The following is a 15,898-nucleotide window of genomic DNA, read 5'->3' as shown; positions in this document are numbered from 1 at the left end:
TTTTTATTATTATTATTATTATTATCAGTAGTAGTAGTAGTAGTAGTAATAATAGTAATTTTAATAATTAAATAGAAATTACCATTCTAAAGTTTGGGGTTGGTAAGATTTTTAGAGAGCAAGCCCCCCTGCTGGAGAAAAATCATCCAAATTTCTTTTTGGAGAATCTGATGGTATGACTGCTTGTAGCATCACCTTTATTTTTCTGTATTTTTATTATTATTATTATTATTATCAGTAGTAGTAGTAGTAGTAATAATAATAGTAATTTTAATAATTAAATAGAAATTACCATTCTAAAGTTTGGGGTTGGTAAGATTTTGTAATGTTTTTGAAGAAGTCTCTTATGCTCACCAAGGCTGCATTTATTTGATCTAAAATACAGTAACATCAGTAATATTATTAAATATTATCACCATTTTAAGGAACTATTTAAATATATTGGAATATATTTTGAAATTAAAATGTATTTCTGTGACGCAAAGCTGAATTTTCAGCATCATTACTGCAGTCTTCAGTGTCACATGATCCTTCAGAAATCATTCTAATATGCTGATTTGCTGCTTAAGGAACATTTCTTCTTATTATCGATGTTTAATATTTTTGTGGAAACGGTGATACATTTTTTCCAGGATTATTTGTTGAATACAGAGTTCAAAAGAATAGCATTTATTTTGAATTATAAATCTTTTGTAACATTATAAACGTCTTTATTGTCACTTTAGATCAATTTAAGGTGTCCTTGCTGAATAAAAGTACAAATTTCTTTAAACAAAATCTTGCTGACCCCAAAATGGTAGTGTATATTATTATATTAAACAAATAGGTGTGTTTCTTGTGTCTGTTCTTGTGGGTTTCTTAGAGTCGTGTCGTGGTCCTGCACTAAAGCCGCAGATGAGTATAACAGAGCTGTTAAACAGCAGCCGGTCAGAACAGCACCACCTGCTGGGAGACGATGAGAGTACAGGCCTACAGGAGCACACAGAGCAGAACTGCCTCTACTGCAGCGCTCTCACCGTCCTCGGCTCTCACACACACAGCCACCTGAACAACACACACACTCGCACAGGTGAGCAAGGTTGTAGGTTCAAACCCCAGATTTAAGTAAAAATTAGTAGTTTAGTCTTATGTTGTCATACTTGAATCCTCTCTCCGGCAGATCTTTCTGATGGTTTCTCTCAGTGGCACAGCCAGCCTTCCCATAATCACCTGGAGGTGGTCACGCAGTCCAAGTTCTCGGGGATCTCGGGCTGCAGCGACGCAGCCGTCAGTCAGGGTTCGGCCAGCAGCACTCCCAGCACAGAGCTCGTACTGGGTGAGGATGAGACCAATTTCCATCAATGCACAGCACTGCTTCAGATTCCAAACCACATAGTGAGACAGAACTTTTCACAACCAAAGTTGACTGGTGCGTTGGAAATTCATGGAGGTTTTATGGAGGTCTCGATAAAGAATTAAAATTTTTTTGTTATTAAACTGGAACAATACAAAATTCAAAACAGTTACAACATTCCCATCCTAACATGTATAATAATCAAATTAAAAAAACATTAATAATAAATGAATAAAAATAAATAATAATAATAAACACAAGAACATAACTTAAACTACAGTTGTCAGAATAGTATATTTTATTATTTTTTAAATATTTAAAAAATATAAATAAAAACTAGGGATGTAACGATTAACTGCGAGCCGGTCGAAAATCGATTAAAATATGTGACGATTCAAATCGGTTGAGATGCCAAACAAATCGTTATACAATTGGAGTAGGAGTTTATATGAATGTATCTCTGAGGGGAACTTACTGTCTTTAGAAAGGTGGTATTTTCTTTTCATCTTGCTTCTGAACAATGCATATTAAAGTAGTGTTCGTAAGCGCAGCTCTGCTTTGTTTACAGCGGTAATCCAGGAAACACTGTATCATTGCTGTTCATAAGCGCCACCTGCTGTCAGAGAGTGAATCTGCCTCTCGGTCCTAGCATAAATTCATTCCACTTAAGTTAAGGCCGGGACACGCCAAGCCGACGGTCGGCCATTGGCCAACATCGGGCCGACGGCGAGCGACGGTCGGGCTAGTTTGTTTGGTGTGTTCCACTCGTCGGCTCTCGTCGGGCTCACGTCGGCGGCAGTTTGCCCGATTTAACATGTTGGCGTCAGGGCCGTCGGCACGAGTGAGAGCTCTGATTGGATGTTCAGTTTAGCGAACGAGTCAGTGCCCGAGAATTAAAGCGAAAGTGATGAAAACAAGCACCTAAATGAAGGTGGTACAGACAGAAGGCTGTTTAAATGTTACGTGATCTTTCCCAATCATTCTAAAACGCGAATGTTTTCATAACAACATGAGCCGCTTAAAATGATTAAAGTTATCAACGTTACTGATATTCAAAATGGTAAGCAAGTGCTGCTTTGTTTACGTTTCGTATATCTGCGTTTATCTCATATATCTTTGTTTCGGTTTCTCATTTTGAATGATGAATATATACTATTGATAGCTGCTGATATAGACTGTTAATTCCCCTCACGCATGCGCACGTGTTAGTTTGCCGTCGGCTGTAGTCTGTGCGGTGTGTTCGAGCGCAGCTTTTTGGTCCGACGCTGCCGACGCGAGGCGACAACACCGTTGGCTTTCGTCGCCGCTAGTTCTTTGAAGTCGGCTTGGTGTGTCCCGGCCTTTAGTTTGTTCATATTAAGAAATTTATTTTATTTGTGTAACTTGTTTGTTTTAAAATTTCAGTTTAGTTTTGTTATATTTCAATTTCACAAAGAAACGTGCAGCAATAGCCTAATAAAACGACACCTTTTCATTTACTGTATAATGTCTTCAATCTCATTTTCTCATTCTCAAAAATTGAGAAAATCGAATCGTGAAATCAAAATCGTGAGTCGAATTGTGAGTTGAGTGAATCGTTACATCCCTAATAAAAACACAAATAAAAATATTTTTATTAGCATCACATTAAATATGACATCTATTCTGACATGTTTCTCGTCTAGATAACTGATAAATGTAAAATTTTTTCCAATTCTATTTTTATTCAATTTTGTTATACTCTCCAAAGGAACAACACAAGATGGAACAGTTGGAACTTTTCAACCCCAGCATATAAAATAATTTAATTAAAATAATAGTAACAATAACATAAGTTATGAAGTAAGTAGTATTACTAATGATGATGATAAGAAGAAACATAAAAAAATGAATTACAGTTATCAGAACAGTATCTGATATTGTTTTTTAACTAAATTTTAATACTAAAAAAATCTTTATTAGCATCAAATTTAATTTGACTTCTATTCTGATGTTTTTTTTATCTTGATAACTGATAAATGTTTAGTTTCAGTTCTTTTTTTTTTTTATTCAATTTTGTTGTATTATCCAAAGGAACAACACAAAATACAGAAAATATTTACAAATTTTCCACCCTAATATGTATATTAATTAACTTAAAATAACAAATAAATAAAATTAGTATTAATAATAATAATAAACATTGACACTGACACTGACTTCCAGTTATCAGAACAGTATCTGTTTTTTTATTTTAAATAAATGAATAAGTAATATCATGTCAGGGGCCTCACAGTCATCATTATTTGACATTCCACTGATCTGCGTGTTAACAAATTGTATAAAAGGGGTGTTTATCTACTTTTTAGTAGATATTTGTTTAGCATGTATTAAACTAAAATTTCTAAACTTACATTTATTTGGATTTACTACTACATTTACAGCGTTAATAATGAATTGTTAAAAAAATGTTTTGATATTATCAAAATATCAAAATAATGTAAGAGGGCCAACACAGATATGGTCACAGATAAATTGTTCATTTCTAGGAGACCAAAAGCCCCCGCAAGTAAAGTAAAAGCTAAAGCCAGCTACATTGTGGAGGGATTAACAATAAAACGTAAATCTAAACATTTTCATTCAGTATAAAAACAATAGAGGTCAATGGAAAGTCAAAAGATGAAAAGCACTCATGAATGTGTTTGTATAGGTGGAAAGGCGATATCTGAGGATGGACCGGCCTGCAGAGTTCTGTTGAGGAAAGAGGTTCTGCGACTCGTCATCAACCTCAGCTCTTCAGTCGGCACCAAAGGACACGAAACCGGACTGCTCACGTAAGAACAACCGAGAAATACTGTGTGAGTGTGTGTTCAGTGTTTGCTTTATGCCCACGTGACGCGCTGCTGCCCTCTGCAGGATAAAGGAGAAGTTTGCGTTCACTTTTGATGACATCTGCCTGTACTCTGAGGTCTCCTTCCTGCTGGCCAACTGCAGGTTTCGTCTGGCCTCACGCCGCTTCATCCAAGAGCTCTTCCAGGATGTGCAGTTCATTCCGGTACGGCATCTCTCCTGAATGCCTCTATAACAAATCTCCACCAAAATACTTCAGACCAAAGGACTGATTGCTCAGAGAAGTTTGTAGTTTGTAACTTCTACATCTGTTTACAGACTGTATACTATATTAAAAGCTCATTTTGACAACATTTTATGGAGTAAAATAAAATAATAATAATTAATAAATAAAAGTAAGTAGTAATAAAAATAAGATTACTTAAATTACAGTTATCAGCACAGTATTTGGTATTGTTTTTTTAATAAATATATATATTTTTTATTAGTGTCAAATTAAATATGACGTTAATTCTGACGCAGGTTTTTACATTTTTTTTTTTTCAATTATATTTTAATATTTTTTATTATACTATAAAATTTGAACACTACAAAATATAGAACAATTACAACTTTCCCATGTAATTTTTCATTGTTTTGCATTAAAAACATGAATAAGCATACACACACACACACACACATATTACTTTTATTCAACAAGGATGCATTAAATTGGTCAAAAGTGACATTTTAAAGACAGATTTCTCTTTCAGGTCAATTTTGAACTTTCTATTCATCAAAGAATCCTGAAAAAAATGTATCACAGTTTCCACAAAAATATTAAGCAGCACAACTGTTTTCAACATCGATGATGATAAGAAATGTTTCTTGAGCTGCAAATCAGCATATCAGAATGATTTCTGAAGGATCATGTGACGCTGAAGACTGGAGTAATGATGCTGAAAATTCAGCTTTGCATCTCAAAAATAAATTACATTTTTAAAATATATTCAAATAGAAAACAATTATTTGAAGTTGTAAAAATATTACACAATATTACTGACTTTTTCTGTATTTTTGATCAATAAATGGAGCCTTAGCGAGCCTTGGTAGCCTAAATGGAAATATTTTTCAGCAATTTTTGAATCAAATATTATGACTTGTAAAAACCCATATCGGTCGACCACAAGTGTTTGACTGTGTTTCTGTCTCTAGCTGTATGATGAAGCTGAAGCAGTGCTGAATAAACCACCGCAGCCTGTTCCTGTGGAGACTGAGGAGTCTTGATACCTGTCAGCTTCCTGAACACCTCTCTGCCGTTATCCCATCCTCTCATACGGCACAGACAGACACGCATGGAGGACGAGGAAGGAATCGCTTACAGGAACACCGAAACAAGCCCCTGGACTTCAGACGGTGTTTCTGAAGGGGAGCAGTTTACCAAATAACGTCTTCAGACTGTGAAACAGGTGAACCGCTTCACATGGTCCGAACATACGGATGGACGTGTTCACAAAGAACGATTTGAATGAAAAAGCTGTTTACACTTTAAGAGCGCCAGATGCACAAATGAGAGAAATGCTTCTCTGCACTGGTGTTTGTACATATCCACGCCATCCTGATATTTCGAAATATCACACAAACACTACAAAGAATTCAGCGCAAATGATTTGACGATGAATTTAGGACTTCCAGAACTGAAAGAATGGGCGAAACATTGATTACATTTGTACTATTTATTCGTTTCTTTTCTTTTGTACGTGTGTGTTTGGATTTTTTATGACCTCCAGACAATCAGAATTCAGTGTTTTGGAGTTTTAAAAAAAAAAACATAGCGATATTTGAACCCTTAGCATCACACATTTTTGGAAATCTGTCATCCGCGTACCGTCTCAAATACTCTCGCAGGAAATTCTCCTCCAAAAGACGCAGGCGAAGCACACGCACACATACTCGATCACAGAGCTAGTTCAACTGATAATAGTCTGGATGTTTTCACCAACTCCAGGGTGGATCTCACGAACTCCAGGTTGTATTTCACCTCATTTATGATTACTGTAAAGCTGAATTCTGTGAGAAATGTTCTTGATTATCATGAAAATTGAGTCACAATGCAAAAGATCTTCATGGAAAAATGAATTGCATCTTTTGTAATCTGATTTTGGATTGAAATGTGACCCGGACGTGAGATTCACCCATTCATTTGGATCGGACGAACAGCGGTTATTAAATTTCTGCATAAAACCTTTGCAGACTCATTCTCCATATCATACTAGACTCGTCTGGTGCTGTGGTCTGCTCACCATACACTGATCTGATGCTGATCGGTGATACGGTGGTGGTCAGTTTGGACTCAGACCTATAGGAAATTAAACCAGAAGTGAAACATAATCATGCATGGTATCATTTTATTGACATATGATTAATAAAAGGGATCATCAAGTACCTTTGAAGGAATAGGAGTTCAATACAAGTCTTAGTACAATACATAATACAAGTCTTTGGTTTGATGTTGATTACAACAGAAAATCGTTTTGGCTGTGTAAGCAGTCCAGAGCATGAATTAAAAAATTAAGCCCATTTTAGGACCAATAATGTTTTTTTATGTGACAATTAAGCACATTTCCATTAGATATTCAGATTGTAATGTGAAAATTGCAAAATATTTATATACATCATGGTAGTATTTGTTGTACTGTCTTGATGCTGATTTAATTTTTTTTTTTTTTATGTACTTGTGGTATTACGTATGAAAATCACTTGAGAGTAATGGGAATTAGAGTGGGATTTGATTATTTTGGGGAGCAAAATTTGCTTAATTGTTATGACAGTAAAGTTACACTGAAAATAGTAATAGTCCTAAATACAGGCAGAATTTTCTTTATGTAAAATATATACTTTTTTATACATACACTTTTATATTTTTTGTTTTTGCATTCTGAAATGTTCATGTCAATTTAAAGGGGTCATATGATGCTGCTAAAAAGAACATTATTTGGTGTAATGAAATGTGTTTATGCGGTTTAAGGTTAAAAAAACACATTATTTTCCACATACTGTACATTATTGTTTCTCCTCTATGCCCCGCCTTTCTGAAACGCGTCGATTTTTACAAAGCTCATCGTTCTGAAAAGCGAGGTGTGCTGTGATTGGCCAGCTATCCAGTGTGTTGTGATTGGCCGAATACCTCAAGCGTGTGACGGAAATGTTACGTCCCTTACCATATTGTGATGATGCCCTGTCCGGCCGGAGCGACGAGACAAAAACATTAAAACCCATTATAAACGAGGCATTTGTTGCATCCAGTGGGGACATAATTACGGATTATAATGACTTGTACTGTCTTTTTACGCGTAGCATCGCGCTGCGTAAACATAAAACCACGTCTGCATTTGTGATCGGAGAAATAACAAACAACAAGCACTACTCTACACTGCTCAAAACTCGCGTTTGAATCATCAGTGGCAAATACTTTAAATATAAAAAAACGTACAGTCTTTGAGTCAGAACAGCCCAAACAAAGTAGTTTCGCTTTCACAACAAAACACACGGCGGCCTTGAGTGAGCAGAGGCGGTGGGCTTGAGAACAGCGCAGCCGGCAGATTCGACAAAGGAGCGTCCGGCGGGCTTGCGGCAACCACATGTGACGAACCCAGGCTGGACTCTGCTTCGTCCACGGTGAAAGCCGATCCGGCGATCCACAGCACTAAGTTGATGTATTCCCTCAGCGACCAGCACAGATCAGCTCTAGGCATGACGAAGCGGATATCGTCCTCTTTTGGAAGACCAAACAAAGTAGTTTCACTTTCACAACGAAACACAGCGCCTTCACGACATGGCGGCGGCGGCAACAATACTACAGCGAGAATAAAAGTTACGCCTTCTTTCTTTGCGTTATGCAAATTTGGGTGGCGTTATGCAAATCTTCCCACAGAGCGACGTAGACATGTGGGGGCGTGTTAGAACGAGCCATTTTAGGTAGGTGTGGTTAACTCTTAACTTTTATAAAGAATATCTCTTTGGATTTGAGACTTTAGTCTTTGCAACTTTACAGATCTTCTTTATGCACCAAGAGCTTGTAACACTCCAAAGAGAAAGGAAAAATTGAAATCGCATCATACGACCCCTTTAAATCTTCATGACAATAATAGTCCTGAAAACAGGCTTAACTTTTTTTCTTCTGTAAAATATATATATATTATTTTGTTTGTTTGCTATTTGAGCTGATGGTCTAGTCAAAATGATTTTCTCTTGTAATCGACAGTATTCGCCAATGCCCTTGATAGTGAAACTTATTTCGAATCTGGAATATTTCTTTAAGCTGCCAAAACACTGGTTTAGAAAGAGTTAAAGTATTATCTTAGACGTGTTGTCTAGATATTGCTATCCTTTGAAATGCATTTAATCCCAGTGTGTTCCCTTAAACGCGCACCAAACCTGCACTGAACCATCTGACATGTTAAAACACTGGCACAGAGGTATTCGGTTCTTCTGCCGATCGTAGTAGTCTTGTAGTTTTTGCATTGTCTTTTAATGTTCTCGACGTGTTCCTGATGTTCACACAACGCACTGATCGAATCCATCTTTCCTGTTCTCCCGAAACCATGTGTAGATTGCATGCTGAATTGACACCCAGTTGCTTATTTATTAACTGCTAGACCTTTTGTTAATATTTGTCTCAGCGCTGCTGCTACTGCCTTCAACTGACTGCGATCTGATTGGCTGAAGAGAGCGTGCCACGGCTTTGGCCTGGGCTATGGATCTGTACCATAGTGGCGTGAGACAGAAAAGAGATGACAAAAATATATATTTATATTTTTCCTAAAAGATGATATTGCAAGAGATGGTGTTATTTAAAGGACTTTAGTTTTGTTTTTTTTGCCTTAGTTGTGGTTTCCCTTGTAAAGTGTGTACAGTGTGTTTTTGGGCACTTTCAGCCCTGGAAAAATCTTAAGTCTTATCAAAGGGATAAATAATTAAAGAGGAGAGCTCATGAGTGCATCTGTGTGGTTTGAGTGCATGAGTATGTGCAGGCATTAGTACTAGACTGTGCCGACTTTGTAGAAACATTTATAACAAGACTATTTTTTGGCACAATATACAGTCAAATGCACTTTGATGTGAAGTAGTAACATTTTACCAAGAGAGTTCAGTTTGTTCTGGACTAACAGTGAGCAATACTTAAACAGCATTATTATATGCATTAAACAGCATTTATTAATCTTGGTAATGTTACAATACACTAGCATTCAAAAATGTATGCATTAATGCTTTTATTCGGTAAGGATGTATTACATTGATTAAAAGTGACAGTAAAGACATTTATAATGTTAAAAAGATTTCTATTTCAGAAAAATGCTCTGCTTTTAAACTTTCTATTCCTCAGAATGAAGCAGCAGTTTTCCATATTGATAAGAAATGTTCCTTAAGCAGCAAATCAGCATATTATGATGATTTCTGAAAGATCATGTGACACTGAAGACTGGAGTAATGATGCTGAAATTCAACTTTGCAGGAATAAATTACATTTTAAAATATATTCACACAGAAAACAGTTCTGTGAAATGATAATTATATTTCATATTATTGTTTTTACTATTTTTTTTCTTGAAATAAATGCAGCCCTGGTAGCATAAATGTAAATATTTTTTTAGCAAATTTTGAATAAAACTGTACAATAAAATATAATGGTAAAAAAATTGTGAGCATAATATTCAAAAACATAAAAAAAATTAAAAATCATACAAATCCCAAACTTTTGAACGGTAATGTACATTTTTCACATTACAAGTTCTAAATTGTAAAAATAGTTTATTGTTCATGATACATAATGCAAAGTGTTTCCCATAAAGCGTATAATTACAGAACAGAATAATAGAGATGTCTCATCCAGGACATGTCTTACCCTTGAGAGAGAACATTTTGTATGTTTTTGCCCAGATAAGTCTAGCATAACATGCAAAACCAAGATAAAGTACCTGCCAGATATTGCAAAATCTCAATCACCAAATACTGCAATTGCATTTCACAACACTTCTTGTCTTTAAAAGCTGTTTTGCAGAAGGAAGCAGGGCCCTGACAAACACTCCGGTGACATGAGGATGTTGTGATCTTGCTGAACATCTCTATGATAAGATCGACAGCGCTGGCTTGCTTACTTTGGTGTGTCTGAAAGTTCACAAAACTGCGTTTTCAGGGATTATGTGGCTACGGAAGTGACGTAGTCACTCGAAAAGCCCGAGATCTCCGACTCCTGTTTTGTGGCTTCTGTCTGCAGCTCCTCTGAAGGCAGATCTTGCTGCACAGAGGACAGGTAAGTGAAGTTTGTGAGATCTGTGGTAAGATGGCAGGATGGTAGCGTGACTTTAGGTGTAATGAATGAACAACTCTGATCCTCTGCGCCTGTCAGCCAGGTTTTCTCTGTTGTGATGGGTCGCACATCTAAAACCTCGACGTCACACCATTTACAGTCCTCTATCATCAGAGTATGGATCTTTTCACTCGCCTTAAACAGAACAGAAAAGAGTCACAATAAGGTTTCATTTAACATTAGTTAACTATGTTAGCTAACATGAACTAACAATTAACTAATTATACAGCTTTTACTTGCCTTAATGCCCATTTTTTTTAAATGCATGTATGTATATATATATATATATATATATGTTATTTAGACTTTAACTGAAATAAAAAAACTGCGTTTTCAGGGATTATGTGGCTACGGAAGTGACGTAGTCACTCGAAAAGCCCGAGATCTCCGACTCCTGTTTTGTGGCTTCTGTCTGCAGCTCCTCTGAAGGCAGATCTTGCTGCACAGAGGACAGGTAAGTGAAGTTTGTGAGATCTGTGGTAAGATGGCAGGATGGTAGCGTGACTTTAGGTGTAATGAATGAACAACTCTGATCCTCTGCGCCTGTCAGCCAGGTTTTCTCTGTTGTGATGGGTCGCACATCTAAAACCTCGACGTCACACCATTTACAGTCCTCTATCATCAGAGTATGGATCTTTTCACTCGCCTTAAACAGAACAGAAAAGAGTCAAAACTGTGAAAAAAAATACCGCACTCAAAAATATAAGAATACAAAACAGAACAGCACACAATAATTAGGGTACACTGTAAAAACTTTTATTTTTCAAAATAAAAAGATTACCGGAGTACTTTTTAATATTTTCAGTTTTTCTATTAAAAAATGTTACAGTTAATTCAATATGTTACTTGCCATTTTGTAATTGTGTCATTTACTAGCAATTTCTGGGTGAAAATTGTATCTACACTGCATTTTTTCAGTGTAACACTCCACAATAAGGTTTCATTTAACATTAGTTAACTATGTTAGCTAACATGAACTAACAATTAACTAATTATACAGCTTTTACTTGCCTTAATGCCCATTTTTTAAAAATGCGTGTATGTATAAATATATATATATGTTATTTAGACTTTAACTGAAATAAAATAAATTATAAAAAAAGAAAACTAAACTATACGATTTAATTTCAGCTATACAATTTTATTTAAACATTTCTCATTTTATTTAGTTTTAAAGTCCCCATGAAATCAAAAAAATTAAAGTTTTTTGGGTGTTAGTATCAATATGTTAGTCTTAAGGTTATCTATAAGGCAGTGTGCTCCAAAACAGTGACAAAATTCGCTTTTAGAAGATACAAGCATTCAAAGCTTGCAGGTTCGTCACTTCCGCCAAAACGGCTCAACGATTTTTTTTTGACGTCACATCGTACTTCAGCTTCTCATCAAACTTTCTGTCCAATCAAATGCTCTCTAGAATCCGAAGCCCCGCCCCCTACACTATAAAATAGACGCTGAAGCCGCGGCTGAAATCGGTCACTTGAATTAGTATTTTCTGTACAGTGAATGGCACGTAGTGCACTATATAGGGGACAGGGAACGATTCAAACAGTTTAAATATGCTTTCGATTGAGGAAAAAAAGAAGTCTGGTTTGGCGCTGTGTCACGCTAACCACCGCACACACACTCTGCTCCGGTCCAGAGACACGATAGCACGGAGCGGATCACATGCGCGAGTCGGCGCAGACCACAAAATGTATCGGAGCTATTTGAATTCTACACAGAATGCTATATTTTATAGCAATATGGATGAGATTGTGGCTGGCATACCCTGTCAAATGCGGCTTTACGGAGCTCAACGGGTCTGAACGGCTCTAGCCCAAGCTGTGATATAAACAAACGCTATTGGCTATTTTAAAAAGGGGCGGGGCTGCTTGATATGTCCCGCCCTGTCTTCCTGTTTCAGTTAAAATGACGTCAACACAGAGTAACGCTGTGTGTTTCTAAGCATTTCAGGGAACCTTTAACTTCATGTACAAAAATAACAAAAACTGAAATAAAAATTGACTAAAAAGAACCAATTAAAATGACAAAAACAAACTTTACTAAATTATTAAAACTAAAACTTTAAAAGAAAAATGAAAACTAAAATATAAAAAACTAAAATATAAAAACTAATTCAGAATATTAATAAAAAACAATAACAGTATCTCAATTATACTAAAATAACACACTGTCCCAGCATCACATGTTGCAGATTGCCCAGAAGCCCTCTAAAACCAGCCAAAAGACTAGCCTGCACAATTTAGCTGTGAAAAGAAATCGAGGCAATGCAGTTACATTATTGTACAGCATCAATGTAATGAATTACTTCATAAAGATCTTCATCCAGGTCTAGTGCTTTTACGTGCAGAAAGCCGAACGATTCTTCTGGAAATCCTCTTATCCTGGAAACGGTGGAGAAGGATGTCATCAGTTTCAGTGCTCCACAGGTGAGAAGAACAGTCCATCAGCTCACAGCACATACTGTACATCAGCACACTTACAGGTTTCTGTACGACCACAGACAAACACAACAACCGACCAAAACCACGAGAGGAACCAGAACCTTGACCGTCAGCAGGTAAACTGTGGACAGAATTATTTTCCCCATTATAATTCAACATTATGAAATGACCTGTCCACCCTTAATATTCACTGTGAATATGCAAACAAGATTTTGTATAGAAATAAAGCGTTTCTATAGAGCTATTCACACAAATAATCCTGCTACTTTGCATTTGTGGGAAAGCTGTCAAATATTGAATTGATTTAGAGTCAGATTAAGTGTTTAGTTTTATTATTAGATTTTAGTTTCAAAAAGATATTACAAAATATTTCTATTTCTAATAAATGCTGTACTTTTGAACTTTAACAAAGCATCCTGAAATAAAATATATCATGGTTTCCACTAAAATATTAAGCTGTTTTAACTGATAATAATAATCAGAAATATTTCTTGAGCAGCAAATCAGTATATTAGAATGATTTCTGAAGGATCATGTGACACTGAAGACTGGAGTAATGATGCAGAAAATTCAGCTTTGCATCACAGGAATAAATTACATTTTAAAATAAATTATAATAGAAAACACATTTGAAATTGTAATAATATTTCACAATATTACTGTATTTTTAATCAAATAAATGCAGCCTTGGTGAACAGGAGAGACTTCCTCTAAAAACAATAAAAAATTAACCTCTTGTAGTTCTAAACCATTTGTCCACTCCATACAATAAAAGTCAGTGGAGTCCAATGTTGTTCGGACCCCAACATTTTCAGAAATAGCTTTTATGTTCAACAAACGAAAGAAAGAAACTTGTATAGGTTTGGAATGACGCGAGGGTGAGTAAATGATGACAGGATTTTCATTTCTGGGCGAACTGTCCATTTAAAATAGAAGTACTTACTATAGAAGTCTTCGATTATAAAACACCACTCAGACTATTTTCTGTTAGTGTGAATCTGGTTTGAATCAGTATCTGAGCTCACAGTTCTTTCTGGTTCTGAAGACGGCGGTGGTTTCCGGTCCACAGCCTGCAGATGTACATGCTGCCAGCTGAAATGTGTACGGCCGGTCCTCCTCAAGACCACTGACTGTCCAGGACTTGCTGTGAGGATCGTCCACTGACTGTCTGAAGGAACCTGCCAGAACAAACGGGAAGGATGCATGTGATATAGAGAGGAGAAAATAACGAAGGGGGATTTAATGTGAGATTTATTTATATGTCATGCTGTACTGCTGCAGTATACGGTCAAAAAAATAGCTGCATTTGAAATCATATTGAGAATTTGAAATGAAAGTTTATTGAAACTTTTTTTTTTATGAGCCAATTGCCATTTGGTAAAGTCATTTTGTGCATTGGCTGGTCCAGCATTAAATATAAGCTTTTTTAAATACCATTTTAGAATAAGAAACAACATTTATGGGGCTTGTTGTTGATTCCAAATATTTAAATGTGAGGTTGGCAAGCAGTTTTTGCGATTTCTGAATTTCCCTATTCAAGTAGACTTGGTCTTGGATGCCCAAAATAGCTGTGCGGAGGCAATGCAAATATGGAATATTTGAAAAGGGACTATATTGAAAGGGACTTTGTTAGAAAATAAGTTTAGACTTACTGAGATCGGAGCCGGCCTCTGAATGGTCTTGTACCATAATCACATATCCCGTGATGAATCCAGCGTGACTCGGATCCTTCTCATTGAAACTCCATTTCAGGTTTACAGATGACCATGTTAGATTTGGGCTAGAGTCCAGTGTAGGGCGCTGCGTGGGCTCTGAACAACACAAATAATATATGTGGTAATATTATTTCATAATATTAATGTGTTCTATTGCACAATTAAGATGTGAAAATTGTTGATTTCAATTTCTCAAACTTCAATTTGACTTCAATTTGATGCTTTTTCTATTGCAACATCACCTTATTTTGCAAAGCAGAAATTAGCAATTTTCTGTAAATGTGTGAGACTTCACATTCATTAAATTATTAGAAGAATAAGAAAGTGCAGTAAACAGTAAAACTATTTGCACCACAAACCAGTGCATTTATGATTATGACAATATATTAAAATAATAATATGATAAAGTCTGCAGCATAACGGGCTGCTTTTGTACAGGTAAATTAACTTTGAGAGAATGACTCTGGAAGTCTTGCACATTCTAGTTACAAATGGGCGTGTCACTCTTACATCAAAAATAATGTGGATTGGCAGCTGTTTTGTGCTCTACTGTAAGGCTCTATAGATGCGTCGCATGTAAAGTGTGTGTGCACTCTTACTCTGTTCTTTTAAGTATCCGATCTGTTTCTCATGGCGTCGATGTCCCTCAGTGCTACACCCGTCGATTTTAAATTCATATAGAACTCCTGCTTTAAAGTCTCCTGTAAAAATGCAGTTTTATAGTGAATTTGAACAATTAATTCCAAAACGTTTTTTTTTTTTAAGAAGAACCAGAATTCACATGGTCTAGAAAAACCTGCATATATGAGGTAGACTAATTTTAAAAGACTTAAAACTAAAAAAAAAAAAAAAAAGTGACATTTACAGTTTAAAAAAAAAGGCAGTTGTGGATGGTAGAACTTTACAGTAAGTAGCAACATTTTAGGTTTTATGGATTAAACTTAGTCACAGTAAAAAAATTCAGTAACTGATATAAAGTTATTTTAACATTTTTTCACTGTAAATTAAAAGATGGGTTCTTTTGCACTTAAAACTGTGAATTTAACAGTATTTTACTGTAATATTACGTGAAATGTCCAGTTAGAGTGATTACAGTTTTTCCACTGTATATCATAAGGGAACTTGTCTTTAACCAGGTTTTTACCATATTACTTTTACAGTCATTTACTCTTAAATAATAGATCATTCTTATATATCTATACAGTATATATATATATATATATATATATATATATAAATTTTAGATGAA

General features: G+C 35.7%; 1 protein-coding gene and 1 pseudogene across 2 annotated transcripts in view; one reads left to right on the top strand and one right to left on the bottom strand.

Moving 5' to 3' along the window:
- The window catches only part of LOC107750288 (rapamycin-insensitive companion of mTOR-like), a 34,187-nt gene extending 27,224 nt beyond the window's left edge, over nucleotides 1-6,963 (top strand). For both annotated transcript variants that reach the window (XM_016565606.1, XM_016565605.1), the window contains 5 exons: nucleotides 863-1,069; nucleotides 1,160-1,315; nucleotides 4,002-4,125; nucleotides 4,208-4,346; nucleotides 5,336-6,963. In XM_016565606.1, coding sequence (XP_016421092.1) covers nucleotides 863-1,069; nucleotides 1,160-1,315; nucleotides 4,002-4,125; nucleotides 4,208-4,346; nucleotides 5,336-5,407 — 698 coding nt within the window. In that variant the 3' untranslated portion in view covers nucleotides 5,408-6,963. The remainder of the gene's footprint in view (nucleotides 1-862; nucleotides 1,070-1,159; nucleotides 1,316-4,001; nucleotides 4,126-4,207; nucleotides 4,347-5,335) is intronic.
- Nucleotides 6,964-10,830: 3,867 nt separating this feature from the next.
- Nucleotides 10,831-15,898, bottom strand: part of LOC107750296 (leukemia inhibitory factor receptor-like) — a 16,345-nt pseudogene continuing 11,277 nt past the window's right edge.

This window comes from Sinocyclocheilus rhinocerous, unplaced genomic scaffold, assembly GCF_001515625.1.
Source record: "Sinocyclocheilus rhinocerous isolate Xijiao unplaced genomic scaffold, SAMN03320098_v1.1 scaffold181, whole genome shotgun sequence".
Lineage (NCBI taxonomy): Eukaryota > Metazoa > Chordata > Actinopteri > Cypriniformes > Cyprinidae > Sinocyclocheilus > Sinocyclocheilus rhinocerous.
The sequence above is the reverse complement of the archived record's forward strand: the minus strand, read 5'-3'. Positions and strand labels throughout refer to the sequence as shown.